The sequence below is a fragment of the Oryzias latipes genome, chromosome 2 (genome assembly GCF_053564925.1).
Source record: "Oryzias latipes strain Hd-rR chromosome 2, Olatipes_Hd-rR_3.1".
In the NCBI taxonomy this organism is placed as follows: domain Eukaryota; kingdom Metazoa; phylum Chordata; class Actinopteri; order Beloniformes; family Adrianichthyidae; genus Oryzias; species Oryzias latipes.
This window is the reverse complement of record NC_136238.1, coordinates 23,246,220-23,270,591: the sequence shown is the minus strand read 5'-3', so window position 1 is coordinate 23,270,591 and position 24,372 is coordinate 23,246,220. Positions and strand designations below refer to the sequence as shown.

General features: G+C 38.9%; 2 protein-coding genes and 2 long non-coding RNA genes across 4 annotated transcripts in view; 2 read left to right on the top strand and 2 right to left on the bottom strand.

Moving 5' to 3' along the window:
• LOC111946428 (NLR family CARD domain-containing protein 3-like) overlaps positions 1 to 24,372 on the top strand; it is a 104,390-nt gene that overhangs the window by 34,575 nt on the left and 45,443 nt on the right. The window lies entirely within an intron of this gene.
• Positions 1,362 to 22,944, bottom strand: LOC144987832 (uncharacterized). The gene is made up of 2 exons (XM_078937327.1): positions 22,503 to 22,944; positions 1,362 to 4,087 (listed from the first exon to the last, which is right to left on the bottom strand). Exons 1-2 carry the CDS (start codon positions 22,645 to 22,647, stop codon positions 2,994 to 2,996), a joined length of 1,239 nt encoding a protein of 412 aa, XP_078793453.1. The 5' UTR covers positions 22,648 to 22,944; the 3' UTR covers positions 1,362 to 2,993.
• On the top strand, positions 17,502 to 19,210 carry LOC144988333 (uncharacterized). The gene is made up of 2 exons (XR_013652201.1): positions 17,502 to 18,198; positions 18,626 to 19,210. It is a non-coding gene; the product is annotated as an uncharacterized LOC144988333 (long non-coding RNA).
• On the bottom strand, positions 19,200 to 22,495 carry LOC144988428 (uncharacterized). The gene is made up of 2 exons (XR_013652351.1): positions 20,191 to 22,495; positions 19,200 to 20,084 (listed from the first exon to the last, which is right to left on the bottom strand). It is a non-coding gene; the product is annotated as an uncharacterized LOC144988428 (long non-coding RNA).

Genomic DNA, 24,372 nt, shown 5'->3' with positions numbered 1-24,372 from the left:
TCTTTGCTCAGGCTGCTGCCCCTGCGACCCGGTACCGGAAGATGGATTGATGTATGGATCTTTGAAAAAGTATGTTTTATAGTGAATGCAGTCCTTCATAGTTGGCAGAGAACCAACAAACAGCAGAAACCCACAATGTGGGAAAAACTCCACACTAGAGGGCTGCATTGGGATTGGGTTCCGCCGGGTCCCGCGGGACCCAACGCAAATCTCGCGGGATTGGGCGGTTTGAATTGTACTGCGGGCGGGAGCGGGCGGCAAAAAAAAACTCTGCGGGATCAGTTTGGCCATGAATATCTCATGAATATATAATAGTGGACTACGTTAGGCTGTGCGGCTGTTGGAGTCTTATGTACTGAAGCTCCGTGAAGGCACCAGGTAGAGACGCCCAATGGCCACTGTCAACTAACCTGTTGTTGGGGGTGTGCAGCGCCCCGCCTCTTAGAAATTGTGTTCTTTAAAGCCTGATACCGCGGTCGCGTATGGGCGGAGCTATCAGCTAAAGTTCTGGTCTGATCGCTGCATGGAGCGATGTGTGCATCAATGCATGGTAGACACGAAGAATGTGGAGAAATCAGGTTTATTATTTTAAAGAGTTTTGCTTGATAATCATGTTTCCATGTTTGAGTTCATAGAATCATCCCAGAGAAAGTCTCTGCTTCAACTCCCGCAGTGAAAGCTGCGTCTCAATCTGACGCCGTGTTTCCATCTCTCTGACAGAGTTTGAAGCCAAAGCCCCTCCCCCGCCTCTTTACCTGCTTTTCCTCTCTACCTGTTCACCTGTTCACATCCTCTGCAGCTTAGAGTTATTTTCCCCGCGCTCCCAGTGTGTTCTACACAGAGAGCGCAAAATACGGTCATAGCAGGTTAACACGTTAGTCGGAACGCTCTAGCGCAACAGAAGGATGAAAGAGCTGTCAATCTATCTGGCAACACTGCGCGGGATAAGGAAGAAGCAGAGGTTTCCTGACAGGGACATGATGTCAGTTGATGACGCAGAAAAGAACCTCAAACAAGGTTCATCGTGTTCAGATCTGCGTGCCAATGCCCCACTGAGGCGCAAAACAGCAAAAACGGGAAAAGGCTGAAGCTAAAAAAATAAAAAAGTATTTTTCCGTCAGGAAAAAATTAATTCATAGATTTTCAGCTCTGTTGAACCATTACAATGTTTTTCTTCCTGCAAATGACTTTGACCTGCATCTATCCCAGCTGGTTCATCGCGCTTCAGGCCGTCTGTCGTGGACAAACAATGTCGCGGACACACGCACACTTTTTTTACCGAACAGGATTTGTGAAAATATATTTAATGATTATGTTGCACATTACACAAAAGAGGAATGCATGAAAAGATGAGACTGGAGGAGGGACATGAATCTCTTTAATAATATCAATAAAAATACGTGTTTTTTTCTGCGGGACGGGAGACGGTACAAAATCAATGCATCTCTATTACTGTGCGGGACTAAATTCTATGAGTTTTGCGGGTGCGGGCGGGAGTGGACATACATATTGCGGGTGCGGGCGGGAGTGTAACGCATACGTTGCGGGAGCGGGCGGGATTGGTCAGAAATTTGGCGGGTGCGGGCGGGAGCGGGATGAAGAAAATAGTCCCGCGCAGGGCTCTACTCCACACTTCTGACTGATGTTCACGTCCACTTTATTCTTCCCAGTAAAGATTGGAACAGAACACTGGGAACCAAAGAGAACAGATAAACAGTTCTAATGTTTACTTAAAAACATTAATCACAAGAACACCAGACACAAACACCAGTCTGGTTCTTTATCCGCCTCTTCCTTCATACATTTTGGAGAAAATCTTTTCCTCACTAAACTTGGTGTAACAAAATATAAACTGCAGTTACTACTTTTTGTTTAAAATAATAATCAAATGTTCACTGATCACAAAAAAAACTGTTAGAATAAAAGACGTGTACAAAATCTTTCTAGTGTTGTCATGGTAACACACACATTAATGACATACTCATGATCTCAGCATAAACTACAACCACATTGAATCTGTTCAAGATTTAACTCTAATAATACAAAACAACACATTCCATTATTATATTCTATTAACAGGTACATCTAAAATAATTCATTTTGTGAACATTTTTGTCAATGAAAGCAGCAAAACTCATTGATTATTATCTTTACACATTGATTGAAATATATTGGTTCTTTTTTTCTTTGGTTTTCATAATTGTGGCTTATGGATTATAAAATAAAAAGACTCGAAAAAATTAGTATATATTAACTTGTGAAAAAAGGGATGTTTTCAGCTCATGTCAGACTTTAGAAACTGTTCATTGTTATGTGTTCAAGACTAACTTGTGTCTCATTTTCATTGAATGACTGCATCAATGTATTATGGAGGCCAACAGTCTGCGTCTCTGTGTTCATGTAATTAAAGCTCAGGCTGCTTTGGAGTAAATGAGAACATTAGGGTTTGATCCCAAGAGTTTTAAATATTAAAAATGTATTTTAAAATATTCCCATTTTCTGAAATACAGAAACTAAAGTTATCAGTTTTGCTGCAGAGTGTGGTTGACCTCTGAGAAGAATATCACAGTTTGAATTACCACTTTGCCCGTCCATGTGTCAAAGTGTCATTGGACAAAACTGAACCCCACATTGATCCTGGTGGTTATAGGTTGGTGCCAGTGTGAGACAGCACAGCTGCCATCAGTGTGTGAATGGGTGTGTGTGTGGGGGTGAATGGGACTGTTACTGTAAAGCACTTTGGGCTTTTAAAGAAGGTACATAAGTGGTATATCCTATACGTTTATGGCAACATAAAACAAAGGCTTAAAATATTTCAATCTAAAAATCATAATTTCGAATAACATACTAGTTTCTGTCTTTATGGAAGAAAATGTGTACTTTTTCCAAATCTTTCCCTTGTCTCATGAAAACCTAGTGTTTTACTGAACAAGTTCTCTGCTCTAGGTTTTCCTGAGTTTAAAATCTTTAATAAATCCTTTTTTTAAACTCTTTTAAAATGTTTTTTCTCCTGTATGAGTTCTCATGTGTGTTTTGAGATGAGATATACGATTAAAACCTTTTTCACATTCTTCACAAAAAAAAGCCTTCTCTCCTGTGTGAGTTTTCGCGTGTATTTTGAGATTAGATAAATCACTAAAACCTTTATGACAATATATACAAGAAAAAGGCTTCTCTCCTGTGTGAGTTCTCATGTGTTTTTTGAGACTTGATATTTGACTAAAACTTTTATCACATTCCATACAAGAAAAAGGTTTTTCTCCTGTGTGAGTTCTCTTGTGTGATTTGAGACTAGATATATGACTAAAACTTCTATCACATTCCATACAAGAAAAAGGCCTCTCTCCTGTGTGAGTTCTCATATGTGTTTTGAGATTGGATTTATGATTAAAACTTCTACCACATTCTTTACATGAAAATCGCTTCTTTCCTGGATGTAATCTTACATGAAAAAGATTGTTAGCCATTCTTGAGTTTTCACCAGACTTGAAAGAGGAAAGTTTTTTCTGTTTTGACGATTCTTTGCGTTTCTTAACCAAATCATCTTTTCTACTAACATCAGAGTCACACCGACTTTCTGACACTTGAGAGCTGTCCACACTTTGGACATGTCTTCTGTCTCTTCTCTTCCTCTGATCTCTGTTCTGTGGGTTTGTCCCTCTATCAGTAGTTGATGTTGATTCTTCATGTTGGTTTCCTTCTTCATCCCAACTGATACAGAGCTCCACTGGTTCCTCTTTAATCTGTGGAGGTTCTGGTTTCTCCTGTTCCTCTTTAATCTGTGGAGGTTCTGGTTCCTCCTGTTCCTCTTTAATCTGTGGAGGTTCTGGTTCCTGCAGTTCCTCTTTAATCTGTGGAGGTTCTGGTTCTTGCAGTTCCTCTTTAATCTGTGGAGGTTCTGGTTCTTCCCGTTCCTCTTTAATCTGTGGAGGTTCTGGTTCCTGCAGTTCCTCTTTAATCTGTGGGGGTTCTGGTCCCTGCAGTTCCTCTTTAATCTGTGGAAGTTCTGGTTCCTCCAGTTCCACTCTGAAGTTCCTCTGCTGGTTGCAGAGATCTTCCTCTTCAGTCATCCAATGCTGGGGGAGGACTACAGGGACACAAACACAACAAGGAGCCTTTTATACATTAGCAGAACTTTTGGGTTTTCTCAAGCACCAATAAACTCAGTGATCATTAGAGAAAAAGTCTGAGGAGTCTGGAGGACCAGAAGAGACTACTGTATTTTCCGGACTATAAGTCGCCCTTTTTTTCATGGTTTGGCAAGGGGTGCGACTTATACTCCGCAGCGACTTATATTAGAAATATACTGAAATAAAAACCTTGTTAACCCTCCTGTTATGTTCATTTCTGAGGAACAGAGATTTGATGTTCCTGGGTCAATTTGATGTATGAGGTATGTTAAGTGTTAAGAGTATGTTAAGTGACTCAGAGAATCAGTAAACTTTTTTTTACAGTAAGATCTTGAAGGCTAAAACCATAATATTCTATTTTCGAATGATTTCATAGATTCAGAAATGCAATAAAAATGACAACTGTTTCTACAAATACAGGATGAAAACAGAGTATTAGTTTGCCAATGATGCTTCATGAAAGGAATAAATAAATAAGTATGAGAAAGAATTACTGTGAAATTATGAGATAAACAGTCTGCTATGATTGTGTCATATGAGTTTGTGTTATTATATCTTGGTCTCAGATTTTGTCCAATAAATTTCCCGTCAAAATGCGACTTATAGTCCAGTGCGACTTATCTGTGTTTTTTTCTACTTTATAATGCATTTTTGGGCTGGTGCGACTTATACTCCGCAGCGACTTATAGTCCGGAAAATACGGTAATTAAAATAAATATATCCACCATTAAATTATTTAATAAATGTGTAAGTTATTATTTAAAATAGTAATTTAATAAATAAAATTGAAACTCAATAATTAAATGTGTTTATATATATAAAAAAGGCCATTAAAAAGCTTATTAAAGCTTTACATATTTAATGATTTTATTGTCCAGTGTGAGCTGGAAGGGACAAATTAAAATAAATACAGTTCACAGCATAAACGAATACCCCCTAGGGGTGTGACGATAACCGCATCACCGCACGTTTTTTTCTTTTTAGTTTTTTTTTAAAGTTATGCATATGGTGAGTGATTGGAACTATAATAAACTCATCTTTGCTGATAATTTACTTTTTCTGCAAGTCCTGTCTTCAGACTTCAAGGGTTTCTTGGGCAAACCTTTTATTACTCTTCTCCTTCACTCCCCGCACCACGCCTCTCACTCCCTCTACTTACACACACATCTTCATTCTACAACAGAAGTTTAGTATTAGTTTAGTAGTAGTTAGTTGTTACTGTTATTTGTTAATAAAGAATACTGTGTTGTAATTGTATTCATTTGAGATGCGGTCGCCGGGGGATTTTGTGTTTGGCGTGTGTGTGGTGGTTCAGCGCCACGGTGATCAAAAATTCCACACCGTCACCACTCTATTACACCCCACTACATTTGTCACAGAAAATATTTGGTGTCCTTTTAGAATCAACATTTTCTGTGGAATACTATACTACAAAATAAACCCACAAAGGCGGGCCATTGATTACAAACAAGATATGTTAATTTGCACACAAAAAAATGATTTCCTGACAAAATAAATTCAAGCCCATGCTTCAAAAATGAGTACACCCCAGTCATAGTCTTAGGACAAAAGCCAAACTTAAGACTCCAAAATTCTACTTAACAGGAATTCAACCACAGGTGAGTCTAATGATTCATTTAAGAGGTGTCCAGCACACAGGTGACTAGAAAAGGGCATTTCTTAACAGGAACTTGGCTCACCACGGAAAAGAAATGTAACAAAACCTGAGAAAGGGAATCATTTCTTTGCACAAAAAGGTGAGGGCAACAAGAAGATCAACAAAGCTTTACATGAGTCAAAATACTGCAGCAAAGTGATCCAAAAATTTAAGAAAGATGGAACTTTCTTACAGAGATGTACAGGCCGTCCACGCATGCTAACATCTCAACAGGAGTGTCTTCTTATGAGAAGGGTTGAAGAAACCTGCCATGAAAGTTCACTGCAGTTAGCTAAAGCAGTAGACAGCCAAACTGGAGTGACTGTTTCCCGTGACACCAAACAGCGCACACTGCAGAGGAATGGCATGCACGGTTATCATCCATGAAGGCAGCCTCTCCTAAAACCTGTACAGTAAACCCTTGTTTTTCGCGGGGGTTACGTTCCAAAGAGAACCCGTGATAGGAAAAATCCGTGAAGTATCTTATATGTGTGTTTGATATTAACAATTGTTTATTGTGCAAGTGACTGTGAATGTCTGTAAATTGAAAAATGTACAATAAAGTTTGTTGGAAAAAAAAAACCGTGAAGTAGAAACCTCTTTTTTTTTTTTTACACTTATTATCCAATTAAAAACTCTATTATACATTGAAAAGAAAGAACAAACCGTTTTACAGGCTCAAGCATTTGTTTCACAAAAAAGTACTTAAGAAACTTTTTTTTCAACAAATAACTTCTGTACTGTACTGGCTAATAATAATTTTAATCATCAATGTGAACAGAAGGCTTCAAATTGCTGAGATTAGCCCCGCCCACCGCGACCCGAGTGATAAGATTAAACGGGAGAAAATTTAAAATGATTATTAAAAAAATACAAAGTACAGTCGGACAAATAGTGACTTAGGTGTTTTTCACTGTTCTTCAGACTGAGCCGCTGAATCCTGACTCCGCCCTACAGTGTTTTCTTCTTTTGAAGTCCGCGGTGCAGCTGTGTTTGTTCGGGAGAAGAACATAGTGATAGACAGTTGTTGCTCTTTTTTCTATGGGTTTTAGAGAAACTCTAAATTGCAAGAGGATTTGCATGTACGTGTTGTAAATTTGGCAAGCTGATTTACGTACGTGTACATATTAAACTGCAACGTTATTGACGCACAGATAGAGAAGAAGCAGACTGAATTTTTAGCCAATCAGAATGCAGAACATAATGCACGATGCAAATCCGTGAAGTAGCGAAACCTTGAAAAGTAAACCGCGTTATAGCGAGGGATCACTGTACACAAAAAAACACGCCGAGAATTTGCTATGGCCCATGCTAAAAAAGATGAAGACTACTGGGACTCAAAACTCTGGAGTGATGAGACAAAGATCACAGTTTTTGGAACTAATGGTTTTAGAACCGTATGGCATCGTAAAGGTGAGGATTTCAAAGAGAAATGCATGGTGCCTACAGTGAAACATGGCGGTGGCAATGTCCTGATGTGGGGCTGCATCAGTGCTGCTGGTGTTGGCGAGCTGCATTTCATTGATGAGATCATGAACTCAACAATGTACTGCTCTATACTGAAGATTAGTCATGATTTAATATTTCACTTAAAAATGACTTTAAAAATTCATTTTATTATTAAATTAGTTCTACTCATATGAGTCATATTCAAAATTATGTAAATTATTTATGGACACAAAGTTATGACATTTTAAAGGTAAAAAAAATCGTTGTAACTGTTAAACCTTTTTTTCTGTATCTTCCTCTTATTCAAGAAAATTCCATCAAAGATGATGCCTGCATTTCCCGAGCCATTGGCCTTTGCAAAAAGTTAGTTTGACATTTTTTTTATCAGAGCTGGAAAGCCAAGACGGCTCTGAAAAAAGCAAAGATGGATCACAACCTCCCTGGGCACACACTCATCACTGAATGCCCAACACGGTGGGGAAGAAGACAGAAGATGATTGAGAGAGTCCTGGAGCAGCAGCGGACCATTTCTGATGTGCTCTCAGCAGACAAGAAATCAACTTGGCAGGATCTGGACGTCCTGGAATCTGTCAACCAGGCATTACACCCCCTGCAAGACTTTAAAGATGCACTGTCAGGTGAGAGTTATGTTAGTGTTTCATATGAGAAACCAGTCCTCCACTTGATGAAGACATCCTTGCTCACATAGATGGAAGTGGACAGACAGTGATTTGACAAAATCAATCAAGAAAAAAAAACATTGACTATTTGATTAAAAATATGAAAATCCAGCTACCCAAGAACTTCTGGACATGGCGCTTTTCATGGATCCCAGATTCAAAGCCAACTATATCAGCACAGATCAAGTCTCAAACATCAAGACCAGGGTGCTGTCAGAAATGGAAGCAATGGCACAAAAGGTTATTAATTAATTTATTTTTGTAGCAGTTGTTGCTGTTTTTCAATTTTTTAATTGTTTTTGTTCCTGAACAGTTGTATGTTTTAGTGTGTACTTTATTACTTATTTCTGTATTTGAGCAAAACAAAAAAAGGTTTTTACATGTTTTTTACAGTTGATCACATGTTTTGTATTTTAATGATACTCTTATCGATACTTTTTGATGGCGAATAAATAATTATCAAATTAAGAACATACAGGGCTCCAGACTGCGACCATTTGGTCGCATTTTGCGACCAAAATTTGAGAGTGTGCGACTGAATTTTACATCCAGTCGCACATGTGCGACCAGTAAATTTGCCTCCCCCACCCTCCGTATTTTTTTTTCATTAAACATGGAAGGGGCACGTCAATGATCAATGAAATAATCAACGAGACGCGAGCGCACACGCACGCAAAGACACACACACAAACTCGCACACATACTCATGAGACGCGAGCGCACACACACGCAAACGCACGAACTCGCATACATACTCATGAAACGCGAGCACACACTCGCGTGATGCCTCTCTGTGAGGCGGCCACTGCGTGTGAGAAGAATAGGGAAAGCCACTGTAAGTGGCTAAATGCGTGGAGGGGGCGGGGCCTAGAGATAATCGAGCGCGCGTTGGAAGGAAACGGAGATAAAAATCATCACAACCTGATATGTGCGTCTGAGCTATGAATAAGCGAACTATTGATTCGTTCGTCCGACCTGCGGCTGGTGTACCAGTGCCAGAGTCTACAGCAGGGGTCTCAAACTCGCGAAGCAAACCACGGCTCTCATGCGCGGCTGTCAATGCAGAACACCGCTCCCGCGGGAGATGGTCAGCTGAGGAGCATAAATATCCCACACCTACATGCGTGACAGCTAACGGGGCTCTGACATTAAACATGCGCGAGCAACAACACGATTTAGTTTTAGTCACATTTAAAACACGTGGGGAAAATGCAACGATAGACGTGTTTAAGATGAACCAGCGCCGCGTCTGGATTGTTGGGGAGACCAAGCCGGGGGGGGGGGGGGGGGGGGGGGCGAAGCTGCAGCGATACTTAAGGAAAACAGGAAGTTGTTGTCCTTAAATTCAATTTAGTTTTAATATGCCTCTCCCCCTTAGTATGATCTGTGATTTGTGATATTATATCTTTTATAATTATTTTATTTTATTTTTTGTAATGTCTGTAGCCTATTTTTAATCAGTTGGCATATTAATTTATTTTAATTGATCACTAAACTACAACCACCCATTAGGACACATGTCCCATAATGCATTTTGTAGTCTGTCGGGCAGCTTTCAGTCAGTTCAGTACAAAATTTCCAGCTGTGTTCGCGTAGGTTGGCGCCTTGCTCCCACCCCTTTCTCCTGATATTTTTGTGATGATTGACAGGTGATGTTGGAGCAAAAACAAAAATATATGTCTCACACCAGGTGATCTGCGCAGCGTTGCGTCCACCTGGGTGATCTCAAACACACTTATTGTGCATCTTGGCTGCACCTATTTGGTGTCGCCAACATGAATTTCCATCCCCTAATGTTTACATACATTTAAGTATTGTTTGTAACTGTGAAATGACCGAAAGGTTACTACGGTAATCACTTTGTTACTAAAAACTTTTTTTCATTCTAAATGTATGGTATTTTGTTTACTGTTTGTACTGTTATGACAGCGATTGTGATGTCAGTTTACCTTGTTGTTGCATCTTCAATATTGCAGAATAAAATGTGACACTGAATTTGAAACAGCACATTGTAATTTCTGCATCTATTATTAAAGTATTTATTAGTAATACAGTGGAAATTAGTAGATTTGGTTAGAATGTTGATTTACGGTATGCGCCCCTAAATTTTCTGGTTGTGCCCCTAAAATTTTCAGTTGGGGGCCAGAGTGCTCCTAGTGAAAAAAGTTAGTCTGGAGCCCTGACATAAATTGTTTTATTGCCCATTATGCAACAACATTGTTTTTCCAACAAAACATTTTACTTTATACATGATAATGTTCCAATTAGGGCTGCACGATATGAAGAAAACTCGCGATATACGATATTGGTAATTAATATTGCGATAACGATATAATTTGCGGTATATAAACAATTAGCAAAACAACCAAAAATATTATTCCCATTCCATTAAAACAGCTTAAAAATTATACTACAAATGACCCTTGTTGACATAGGAGGCGAACATACAACATAATAGGGCGCCATCCGATTAGTTAACAACGTAAAGGGGTCCATCTGATTGGTCAAATGCAGAAAGGGATTCTTTCAATCCATTAAACACTTCAAGCTGCCATAGGATTGTTTGGCCACATCTAAGGTAACCATTTATTGCAAATTTGCTGTCTTTTGCGATATGCATATTGCACAGCTTGATATTGCGATAACGATAAATTTGCGGTATATTGTGCAGGCCTAGTTCCAATTAGGGTTGTACCGATGGACGATGGTGATGGGTGACTGACATCCCGATGGAGAGACCATCGTGATGCCACGCCTCCGCCACGTTGCGAGTCGACACCATAAGCCGCGGTTACATGTGCAAAATATCTTGATGGGCTCAATGGTCGGATTAGAATCCAACCGTGTACATGGTTCCAGAAAAATGTTTTCAGAATATATCAAACGTTCACTAAGGTCACACTTTCGGTCGGAATAAATCATTCACACATGCGCAGTAGGGTTTGAAAACCGGAAGGGGATATAAATTCCGCCGAGCGGCTTTTTTCCTCCAAACTTTATTGAATGTAACAATTCAATACAAAACAATGTTAAACAGCGCCGAGCGGCTATATACATTGACATGTCAGCTCGGTAATCTAAACATGCTTTTAATAATGTTACGGTTATTATGAAACACCTGTTCGCTCATCATTTGAATTTTAATCTGTGTGGTCAGTGCTTTTTCTGAACGAAGCCAGGATTAGCAGTATGCTAACACGGGCTAACAACATTAGCTTTGGGTGGCGCTGCATCCTGGCTGCACGTAAACATGTGGGAATAACGTCAGCCTTTATTTAGTCGGGACACGACTGGAAACACAAATCCACATGATTGTTTGAATGTTTTCTAAGGACTGAGCGACATTTCTGCTTTGAAGCTCAAACCGCTGTGTGTGCTGACGATCCGAGCTGTGCTCAGACACACACTTTTAGACCCGGTTCTGAGTTCGGTAGCTCGTACCCTTAGAGATGCGGGACGGATCGCAGTCTTAAATCTCCCAAACATACCGCTCATGTATCAAAGCACCCCCTCCCCCTTCCCATCAAACACAAAGCTGGAAGTCCGCGCTCCGCCGGTCCACTTGACTAAAATTAAGCGGACTACTTGTTTTCTATTTTGTTTGTTACTCTTTTTGTTAAAGTCACTTCCCTCAGTTTATACTGGATCATCGCGGATTAGTCATTAGTTGGGAAATAAAATAAAAAAAGTAAAATAACGAATAGCAGTTATATAAGAACGAAAAATGTATAAATAGCCCCCCCCCCCGACGATATCATCGTCCATCCCGATGGTTGACAGCAAACATCGTCAACGGCCAATTTAGGGGAGATCGCCCATCCTTAGATCCAATACAAACATGGAATGCACATGGATATGCTAGACCAGGGGTCTGCAACCTGAACCTCCCAAAGAGCCATTTGGATCAGTTTCCCACTGAGATGAAAGCACAGGGAGCCAAAACACCAGATGTGTTAGAAAAAATGTTAGGCCGATTTTTGAAAATAATTTAATTATTTTCTATTCTTCATGATCGTGATGTTTCCTTTGATCTTTTGTCCATTTCCCATAACCTTAAATTTACTTTTCCTTCTGTCAAACACCCAGAGTTAAGATGACTGAAATGATGGAAACAAGTTCACTTTGATGCAGACTCCTGTCTATTTATTATGTACACAGACAGCGCAACATACGGTCATCGTAGCAGCAAGGTGACAGGATGGTAGGGGTTTCCTTATGCAAATTGAATTCCTTTTATGGGAAATCGGTGGTCTTAGTCTAGGAAGATAAAAGGATTTTTTTTCCCAGGCGCTCCCCTACGAGATGGCCACTGACTGTCTTTTTAGAAAAACTTTCCGTCCCATAAAAGACTCTGGTCAGCGTTCACAGCTGCAGACATTTCCCCTCTGCGCGTTCACGCTGCTCTCTTCCTCCTGCCTGCTCGCTCTACCTGACGGTGTAAAAGGCAACATGACAATCTGAGAACATGATAGTTATTTTACAAAAACACAGAGAGCCACAGCACCGGGAGGAAAGAGCAGCATTTTGGACCGTTTAGCTCTTTCCGCCATCGTACATTGGTATGAGAAAGTTTGGGCACCCCTGATAATTTTCAAGATTTTTCTTCAAAAATTATTGGTTGTTCGGATCATCAATTTCAGTTAAATATATCATATAGCAGATGAACACAGTGATATTTGAGAAGTGAAATGAAGTTTTTTGGATTTAAAGAAACTGTGCAATAATTACTTAAACAACAATAGTCAGGTGCGTAAATTTGGGCACCCCTGTTGTTTTATTGATTTGACTACCTTTAGCAATAACTATTGGAACACAGAATTTGTTTTATAAGCTCATTGACCCTTGACCTACATACACATGTGAAGCCAATCGTGAGAAGAGGTATTTAAGGTGACCAAGAGCAAGTTTTTCTCCTCATTGCATCTTCTCTGAAGAATGTCAACATGGGAACCTCAAAACAGCTGTCAGATGACCTGAAAACAAAGATTGTTCAACATCATAGTTTAGGTGAAGGATACAAAAAGCTTGCTAAAAGATTCCAGCTGTCAATTTCCACTGTGAGGAATATAGTGAGAAAATGGAAGACCACAGGCACAGGTCAAGCAAAGGCCCGGAGTGGCTGTCCCAGAAAAATCTCAGATAGGCAGAGGTGAAAGATGGTGAGAACAATCAAACTCAACCCACAGACCAGCTCCAAAGACCTACAACGTGATCTGGCTGCAAATGGTGTCACTGTGCATCGTTCAACCATTCATGGCATTTTGCACAAGGAGATGCTGTATGGAAGAGTAATGCGGAGCCTGAATGAAACCTTTTCTGCACATACGCCACAAACAGAGTTGCTTGAGGTATGCTAAAGCACATTTGGATAAGCTAGCGTCATTTTGGAATAAGGTGGTGTGGACTGATGAAACTAAAATGGAGTTATCTGGACATAACAAGGGGCGGTACGCTTGGCGAACAAAGAACACAGCATTCCAAGACAAACACTTACTACCCACAGTAAGATTTGGTGGCGGTTCCATCATGCTTTGGGGCTGTGTGGCCAGTGCAGGTACTGGAAATCTTCAAAGTTGAAGGTCGCATGGATTCCAGTCAGTATCAGCAGATTCTTACAAACAAGGTTCAAGAATCAGTGACAAAGTTGAAGTTTTGCCGGGGCTGGATACTTCAACAAGACAATGACCCTAAACACTGCTCTAATTCTAAAAAGGGATTCATGCAGAGGAACAAGTACAATGTTCTGGAATGGCCATCTCAGTCCCCAGACCTGAATATTATTGAAAATCTGTGGTGTGATTTAAAGCTGGCTGTCCATACTCGGATGCCATCAAATCTGACTGAACTGGAGATGTTTTGCAAAGAGGAATGGTCCAAAAGACCTTCAACTAGAATCAAGGCCCTTTTTGGAAGCTATACGAAGCGATTGGAGGCTGTCATTTCTGCAAAATGAGGATCTACTAAATATTGATGGCATCTTTCTGTTGGGGTGCCCAAAATTTACATACCTGCCTATTTTTTTAAATTATTGTACAGTTTCTTTAAATCCGATAAACTTCATTTCACTTCTCAAATATCACTGTGTTCATCTGCTATATGTTATACTTGCCGTATTTTCCAGACTACAAGCTGCTACTTTTTTCCAACGCTCACAGCTCTGCGGCTTATTTAATGATGCGGCTAATTTATGGATTTATCTGGAGGCCGCCTTGAGTGCTCCGTCGGCATTGGAGTGGAGGTTGAATTCATGATCCACCTTCAAGCAGTCTGACACAACAATAAGCAGCCAAACAGCATGGATCTCACTCCAGGTCTTAGACACTTCAGTCATGGTTCAACAAAAAGAAACACGCATGCCCAGCCGCATCCCACAATCCTTTGGTGTCATTAGACCCAAAGTGCACGTGAGCCGCTGTATGAGATGGAGACATGGTTCGCCTGAATTCGGCTGCTCGTTCACATAGAGCTGCGGGACAGATGGCACATGGCATCAGGAAACATAGTAACAAGTCAGCGCACATATTTGAAACCATCAAAAGTAAACATGTTGTTTGTCATTTCAAAGAACTTGCCTTAGTTGAACATACTGATATTGTTCTTTATTGTTCATAGTTTGTCATATTTATATTTTTGGGCCTCTTATCTTATTTCTTCATTGTTCATCTAGGTTTTGGCCAGAACTAAAGGTCTTACCTTTTTCTTCTTTTTGAAAAAAATTTGCACTATAATTTAAGTGATGCTGAATTATTTAAATGAAACTATCAGTGGCTGCACGGTGGCGCAGTGGTTAGCGCTCTTGCCTCACAGCAAGAAGGCCCACGGTTCAAGTCCCGGCTGGGGGACATGAAAAATACATCAATGGGGAACCTTTCTGTGTGGCGTTTGCATGTTCTCCCCGTGTATGCGTGGGTTTTCTCCGGGATCTCCGGCTTCCTCCTAACCTTCATTTCATATTATGGAGTTAAAAAAGTTTCAATAAAACTCAACCTTGTGGAAAGTTTGGAAATGTTTCATTCATTCATTGAGGTTCTGATCAAATCAGTACTTTTTAAAGGGGGTGCACTCATTTATGCTGAGCACTAGGGGTGTAACGATACGCTAAAATCTCAACTTGGTTCGATTCAGAGTTTCATTGGGCTAGGTTGATACGTTTCGGCTCAGTATGGCTGTTTAACAAATCTGCCTGATATGAACTGCTATTTAATTAACTATTATTTTATTTATTTATTTATTGTGTGTGTTTTGCTGCCAGACACCTGAATTTCTCCCTTGGGAGATTAATTAAGTTTTTATCTATTTTAGGTATTTTTTCGGTACAAAAATCTAAGGCAGAAAATAAATTACTTGCAAAATGAATTTATTGGTTTTATAAAACAATAAATAAAATAGACTTATGTAGGTGATATGCTATATAAAATAATACAACTATTAGCTGTCATGAGCCAAAAATTTTGAATACACAACACTGGCCTGAAAAAAGCGAGGGTTAAGGTTAGGACAGGAGCGAGGATAGATCTTTTAGTGTTACAATATCCCCCGCAGTAGAAAACTCTCTCACTCGGGACAGAGGTTGCAGAAATGGAGAGATACCTCTCAGCCAATTTTGCAATGAGCTGGTCTCATTGGTTCTCCACCATTCAAGAGGGTTAGCATCAAGAGGGATGCATCCTGTTGCTTTGTATCTGAAAGAATTCACCAAACAGTTCAGTTATTACAGACAGTCGGATGAGGCCGTTTTAAGTGCGTTAGCAGATTAGATGTGTTACTGTGGTCTACACGATCTTCATGAAACAATGTTGACACACAGCATTCGACTTATCCAATTGTCTTTTCCCTTCATTGATGCTGAAAACAAAGCCAAGGTGTTCCCACACAGGAGAGTGTCAGCATTAGCCATGCTGAGTGTTGACATGCTAACTGTACGTGACCTTATAGCATCTTGGCGGAAACTCGCGGTTAACATTAGTTTCACATCGGCGCAAAGTTAATACATTTGGGGGGAAAATATATTTAAAAAGTACAGAAATGGTTTTCGAACCAAACCGAAAAACGCTGTACCGAAACGGTTCAGTACAACTACGTGTACCATTACACCCTGACTGGCACTATACTTTATTTTGCTGCTTTTGGGAATTTATTCTGAAGGAATTTATATTTTTGGTCATTTCATTAGGGTTTTCAGTCTTACTTTTTATTACATTGAATCTTAGTCTTGTGTTGAAGTGTGTGCTTTAACGTTCTTTGAACTTTGAAGGGACATGCTGCAATTGCATATGTAAGGAGGCTTCAGGACTGCAGCCGTAAGCTCATCCCCCTTCAGGGGAAACAGAGCTTTTGATCTTCTGAGGCCATATGACCAAAGATCATAAATTAATCTTCTCTGACTGATCCAAAGTGTGGGAACCTCTGAAGGAGCCAACTCACATGTGGAGAACAAAGCTTCAGGATCTACTACCTGCTGGGGAGTTCCTGCCACCTGGGAATTCATTTGGTGGCCGGACTATGTCCGTCTGTGAAGTAACTCCCCGGACGTTTGGAGCGGGAATCGGATGCTGTGATCACAGCATGGGCTGAAGGAAGTAGGCGGGCTCCTCTGTCAGCCAATCTCTAGCGACCCGAGGCGGAGATTCTGCCGCCATGATGTTTTCATGAAGGACTCGGACCACATCTTAAAAGGGCCATGCTTTGGAAGAAGTTTTGTTCCCAGACAAGCTGCATGTAAATTCGGATTGTAATTTCTTACGTATTGCATGCCTTGGATTTGGGAACCCAGATGATCTGTTTTATTTTGTTTACAGGTCTTTGTTAGAGACAATAAAAACTCTTAATTTTATTCCGTTAGCATTTTTTGGTCATTCTCCTGACTTTAAGAACACGCAAGGAAGAAATCTCAAAGCGACAGATTTCTTTTTCCTTCAATTCTCATATTTGGGGCGGCAGAGACTGAGCCGGTTGAGCTGGTTGGGTAATGATCAAAGGGTCGGCGGTGGAAGTATTAAATATGACAATAAATTCTCACAAGCCTCAGAATAAAGTAAACATCCACCTTCTTTTTATGCTATTTGGGGCTAAATATGATTGCTACCAAACAAATAAACTATGCCAAAAGTCATTTCGGGAGAGTGGAAACAAATTATAGAACAACAACATGGTCCGCTATTGAAGTGATCATTATGGCTCAGGTGTAGCCACGCCCCTCTGTCGCCAGCATTGATCTGACTGGTTCTACAAACCACGCCTTCAGTCCTCTGCCTGTAACCATACTAGCTTCACTTTGAACATGTTCATGCAAATGTCTGTTAACGCCGTTTATGGCGCGTTAAAACATGAACGGTGGTCCTTCAGAGAAAAAAACAGCATGAACATCTCAGCTGCTCTGTGGTGGTAATAACTGCCCACTGATTTCCCATCATGCCTTTGTTTACGCTCTACTACTAGATAAAAGCCCCAAGCATTAGTGGTTTAGGCACAGGTTATACGGGCAATTTCCAGGGGTGCAAATTTAAAGGGGGGGGGGGGGGGGGGGGGGGGGAGAGAGAAAAAAAGCGCCAGTATTGGTTTTCTATGATCTGTTATATACGGTGGCCCTGAAGTGCAAAGCATTCAACAAATAACTCGATACAAAAACATTTTTAAGATCACAACAACAATTAAAAAAAAAAAAAGTTAAAAAGCAGCATTACATTTTAGAAAACAAAACAAAATTTCAGAAACCAAAACTTAAAAAACAAAAATGAAAAAAAAAAACATTTCAGAAAACAAAATTCATTTCCAGAAGAATAAAAAAAGAAATATTAAAAAATGAAAACATTTCAGAAAACAAAATTAATTTCCAGAAAAAAAGGAAATACTAAAAAATGAAAACATTTCAGCAAAAAATTAAATATTTAAAAATGAAAAACATTTCAGAACACAGAATTAATTTCCAGAAAACAAAACGAAATCTTCAAAAATGAAAAACATTTCCAAACCGGAAGAGGCAGGTACTATGGAACAACGCTGATTGGATGATGATTTTTGTCAGTCATTTGAACTGAAAAGTATTTTAAATGAAGTGATGCCGGATTTTATCGTCCAAACAACAATGTACCATAATAATCCACGTATTTCCCATTTATATATCAAATAAAAATTGCAGCAAACTGTTAATGAACTTTTAAATTATTTTTTTAACATTACGCCTGACACACGATCACCCGGAAGTAATTTGTGAGCACTTTTACTTTGAACGCTGTGCGCTAATGTCTACGGCTGCGAGGTTCACGCTGTCAATCATCTTCAGGTAAGAATCAATTCTGTGATCTTTTCTTTTGTCAGTCACATGTCTCTAAGGATGTTAATTTTAGGATGTTAATTAAAGTGTTGCTTTGAAAAGATAATTTCTTTATCTTGCGCATGCGCAAAAGGAACCCGATGGAGACGAACCGTCTTCACATGATAGCCGTTCCCGTTTTCGGTGACAACATGAGAGAAAAAGCTCCGAGCCAGCCTGATTCTGTGATTTATACAGTAATTACAGTAATTATATGGCATCAGTGTTGCTAAAAATCGACTTTAAGACTGAAATCAGTAAACAAGTTCTTATGGGAAATAACATTAAAGTGCATTGTATATTTTTGAACCATGCATATACACATATACTGAAACTTAAAAATGAACTTTAAAGTTTATAAAATACTTAATTGAATTAACATGTGATATTTCTGCAGGTGAAGTTTCTCAAAGCGAAGTTCCAGAAAGGTTTGAGCTGCAGAAGAACAGATGGCAGCTCTACATGGAAATACAAAAAGACTAAAGTCATTCATATCATTGTGCAGTGTACAGGCAAGTCACCATGATTTATGTGCAATGTAATCAATAAATATTATTTAACCTTAATATCTAATTTTTTTTTTTAAATTGCAGGTCCTTTAAAAAAAGTCTTTAACCTGCTGCATGCGCCTGATTAGTTGTAAATGATGCAGTGGGGAGTGAAAAACGAAGCACAATTCCTGGCTTTAGTGTCGGGCTGATGATCTGGAAATCACATCTGAGGAATCGCATCAAACACTTGTACAACTCCAAACAACTTAATGTTCCTTTAAGCAAAACTCCAGTTTAAAATGTTCCTATTAGGCTTGCTTCATTTAGGAGTTTTTCCATGTTTACCATTTTAGGTTTTAAAGCTTTATTAACAAAGTTGATGTTTGATTTTCAAAGCTGTTGTTTAGAAATGTTTCTTTGTCAATGACAAAACTGAATGCTGACGTGAGGATTGTAATAATGGATATGAAAATAAACAAATTTGTTTCATAGCAATGCAGTATATTTATTGAAAACTTAACATGAATACGTTATTTAGTAACAGAAACAAAGAAACAGTTGTGGATTTTCCTTTATGGGCTTCTTCATGCAGTTAATCAAATGTTGCGCTTACATTCAGCATTTACTCAGCCTACCTGTCAGTCACGTTTATTAGAGGAAAAAATGCATCTGGGAAAAGTCTGTTTGTGTTTAACAACTATATCAAAAAGAGTCATGTCAGGGAAGTTTTGTCCACATTGCTGCTCAGCATCACATCCAGAGGAAGATGCACAGGTAAGGGACGCCAGTTCCTGCTTGTACATGCTTGCAGCTTCCTCTGCACTGGACTCCAGCTCCATTGAAATCCCTGACAGAAATAAATTAATAAATTAAAAATCCCTGACAGAAAAACATCAGCTGCCGTTCATCTTTCATTCAGGAAAAAGTTGAGTTCATCAAAATGAGGAGAAAATTGGTTAAACCAGCAATTCATTAGGGAGGGGTCAAAACACCAAACTCAGAATAAAGTACATTATTTCAGTCTTATAAAAAATACATTCTAAAACAATTTGGTATTCCTCCTCTGCCTGAAAGACTAAAATGTTTATTTAAAGATTTTTTTTACTCTACAGACTTTGCCACCGTTAGTTACACACCTGTACATGTCTGATGATGTGCACATCCAGTCATTTACTGTCATGTTTCTGTGCACTGACACACTCTAAAGTCACAGATCTTAATAGTGTGAATAAGAAGCATTCATAACTGTTATTCTGAGACACAAACTGCTGCAGTTTACCTGACAGCTTTGCTGATTTATGCTGCTGGTACACCTGTCTGAGAATCCTGCCCACGTGACCCCCCCTCTCCAGGTGATGAGGTAACCTGTCATTAACGTATGACTGAAGGATCTTGGATCTGTCTGTAAACACCCACCTAGAAATCACGTTTAACGCTACATTAATTAGATCAAACAAATGTGCCTCCATACCTTATCTGTGGATGGCGGGACTGCATTTGCTGATGTGCGCCGTCTTTAACACCCGTTTCTTCGCAGCTGCTGCTTCAGACAGAATCCTCTCACGACATTTCGAAACATTTGTAAACCTGGTTGGTGTTGATATTTCTGGGTGCGTTCTGTCATCACATCCGCTAAATATTCAAAGATTAACGTTTAAGTTAACGTTTTATCGTCCTTCCCTTATATTGTTTACCTGCAGAACGGACGTCATCCACACAAACTACTTCCGGGTGACCGTTCTGCTTCAGAAGAAATATTAAAAAAATAATTTAAACCTTCATTATCTGTTTGCTGCATTTTTGATTTAATATGTAAATGGAAATATGTGGATTATTATGGAACATTGTGGTTTGGACGATAAAATCCGGCATCACTTCGTTTAAAATACTTTTCAGTTCAAATGATTGACAAACATCATCATCCAATCAGCATTTTCCCATAGTACCCGCCTCTTCCGGTTTGAAAATGTTTTTCATTTTTGAAGATTTCGTTTTTTTTTCCTAGAAATTCATTCTGTGTTCTGAAATGTTTTTCATTTTTTAATATTTCATTTTTTTCTGAATTGTTTTCATTTTTTTGTATTTCATTTTGTTTTCTGGAAATTAATTTTGTTTTCTGAAATGTTTTCATTTTTTAACATTTCTTTTTTTTCTTCTGGAAATTAATTTTGTTTTCTGAAATGTTTTTTTCTTTTTTATGTTTTGGTTTCTGAAATTTTGTTTTGTTTTTCTAAAATATAATACTGCTTTTTAAATAGTTGCTGTGATCTTAAAAATGTTTTTGTATCGAGTGATTTGTTGAATGGTTTGCACTTCAGGGCCACCGTAGTTATATAATAGAGTTTGGAACGGCATGAAACCTGTGAATATGCGTCCTGCAGCTGCGCGCTCCTGTCTTTGAGAAAGAGGAGCAAATATGTGTGAAGAAAAAGGAGAGAGGGGGTGGGCGCAGGCACCAAACTGAGCACAGAGCGCAGCCGTGATAGCGCAACACCTGAATCATGGCGTGCCATTAGATTCCTAAGCTCATTCTAGTAATGTCATTCTTTTTTGTAGACATTCTTTTAGGTGTCTTTATTTTACATGTATTTTTGACGTCTGCCTGTGGTTTAGTTGGTGTCTGTTTTTGACATAAAGACAGCAGGTAATGCAGGAAAACAGCTGCACTTCTCATCAAAAATGAATAAATCATTTGTTTATGAATGTTTTGATGTTGTTTGGAGAATTTTTACTGTTGGTGCTGCACAAAATTAGGAAAATGACAAATATTTTGGAGTAATCGCACTGATTATTTCTACTATTTAGTTTTTAATTCTTTAAAAGACCTAAAAATGATATTCACAATAACAGGTTTTCACAATATTCAAATCCTCTGATCCGTTTCACAAAGACACACACACAGGATGTCACACACCAAGAGATGAACTTATTGCTAAAAAATGGGTCAAGCTCTTTAAAAAAAAATGACAAAAGAGGAAAGAAAAAGGAATGATTTGATATTTCTTATTAAAATTTCCAGGCTTTGTTTTGTTCTGCAGCATGTTCTTATTTGTATAATTTTGATAGAATTTATTTTTATGGAGAGCAAAATATGATGTTATTTAAGATTTAACTTAATTTATTCTGGATAAGTGTTCCTGTCTGTTTTTATTCATATTAATGTTTAGCATTCAAGATTCAAGATTTGGTTTATTATCATAGTATTTGCAGCGAAATACACAGGTGAGACGAGTTGTTTCTCACTAGCAGTGCAAAGAAACAGTAATAAAAAACAAAGAATAAAAAGAAATAGCATTGGTAATAAAGAGAGATGCAACAGAATAAAATGAACTAAAATGGAGCCCAGCATTGCTGTTCAGTTAAAGGTTTAAAAGTTAAGCTTTAGTGTGAACCAGTAAATGTTTCTTGTTCGGCCCAAAACCTAAAGCGTGTTTTAATTATGCCTCCTGTGCGACTGAGTTTGACCAACCTGTAATAATAGAGCCTAGAAAATTATGCACTTTTGTGAGAAATGGGCAAATGAATTTTAAGATAGAGAACACAACATGATCATGACAAATTGTGTGTGCGTTGCTGGGTCTGTTGGTTTTCAGGTGACTTTTGGTCTGGAAAACTGTCACACTATCTGTCAACACTTACCAATCTTCAGCTATTAGCGGTGAAACAAACGACAGCAACATTGGAGCTATCCAGCCGCACAGTTTGGATCCAGATAGCGCTCAGGCAAGGAAAACAAGGACGTTCATGGATCTATTTGTCTGCAGGTGGATGCAGTGAACGTACCTGCAATGTGTAGCTGAAGCTGCGGGTTCCAGCTGACATCCAGCAGTCTGCGCTGACGACAGAGCTCCTCCTCGTTCTGGACAATGGTTCCTTCAGCAGCAGAAAGTTGTTCTCTGACAGAACCTTCCTGAGGTTCTGAAGACATGGTTCCTGCTCCGATCTTCAGCTCCAACTCCCACAAACACCGCCGTCCTCTTCACTGCAGCTCCGATCGATCATCTGCTAGTCTCACAATCACAGCAATCCACGTTGTCTTTCCGTTCAACACTTCTTCACTCATTTACGACACTTTGGAAAATGCTGAGAGTTCCCACACGAACCACGTATCGTCCTTTCTGTCCAAAAACCTCACAAACGTCCCAACAAAACACCACCATCCTCTCAACACAAGCTAACGCTGCTAGCCTGCTAACAAGCTAACGCTGATAGCGGCATGTGCTGTGTACTTCCGGGTCACGTGCAGAAACTTTCTTGAAAAAGAAACAAATAAACTGCTTAACTGGATCTCAAAATGATTCAAAATGCTTTTATTATTATTTTTAAACAGTTTTAATTCATGAACTAATAAAGAAAAGAAAATCTACAAGGAAAACCCCGTTTTGAGCAAACTATACGAAAGCTGGTGTGACGTCATCACACTGTAACTAATTATAGTCTTCAGATTTGACTCCAAAGCGCATATCAGACTAACTAGACTAAAACATGTTTTTTAAAGCTTTTCCGAAACTACAGTAATGGATAACCGAATCTTTAAAGTGAACAAAGAAGTCAATAATAAAGAAAGGCAATAATTGTAAAATAATGAATAAAGTGGAAAAAACAAGAGAAGTCTCGTTGATTTAGATTCTCACGAAAAGCATAAAAAATTACATTTAGCAAAATAAAGGAAAACATTTTTCACTGTTTCTGTTTCTTTTATGAAGACTTGTTCAATAAAAACAGTTTGGTAAAGAAAAATATATCAATTTATGTAATGTTGAGAAGAAATAAAGACAGAATCTTTTATTTTTGGTTTTCTGCCTTAACTGTGTGATCGATAGTAAATTATATCCAGTTTACATGAAAAAAGCAGTAGCCGTGGTTACATGTGCAAAATATTTTTGATCAGATCAAAGATCGGATTAAAATTTCAAACATGTACATGGGCCCAGAAAAACTTTTTCCAATTATAAAAAACGTTTACATGTGTCACACTTTCGATCGGATAAATCATTTGGACATGCACACTTCTCTTCAAAAAACCGGAAGAGGAAATGAGTCCTGCTGTAAACAAGCCTAGCTGCCACATACATAGATATGTGGCAGCTTGGTAATATACGAGATGATCTTCTAAATGTGCTTTTATTATTGTTATGGTTATTACGGAGCGCCTGGGGGGTATTCCAGAAACCAGGTTTAAACTACCCTGACTTTAACCCTGAACTCTGGCTGAAATCCGCCTGGGGGGTATTCCAGAAAGCAGGTTATGCTAGCTCCCACGGTAAGTTTGAGGCTAAGGAAGCTGATAACTTCAGCTTTCAGTTCCAGAAATGGAGGTATGTTTCAGGGTATGTCAAGTTGCCATGGCAACTCATGCTCTGAACATAACCTGGTCTGGAGCAGGTTTAGTTGACGGTTAGTTTGTTTTTGGAGAGGTGAAGTAGCATGGCGTGTCCATTTAAACGTTTTTACTTTGATCTAACTTAATTATTTGCTTCAGTTAAGATAAATCATTTTCTTTTGTTAAGTCAGCTTAAAAATAACACGTAGTTTTCAGACAGTTATTTTACTTTCATTTACATTTATTAAATTAAGTAGGTGTAACTTAGGTGCTGCTGTTAGATCTGCAACGCAAGGGATTGTGGGATATCATTCCCTTTGCCTGTCTGGA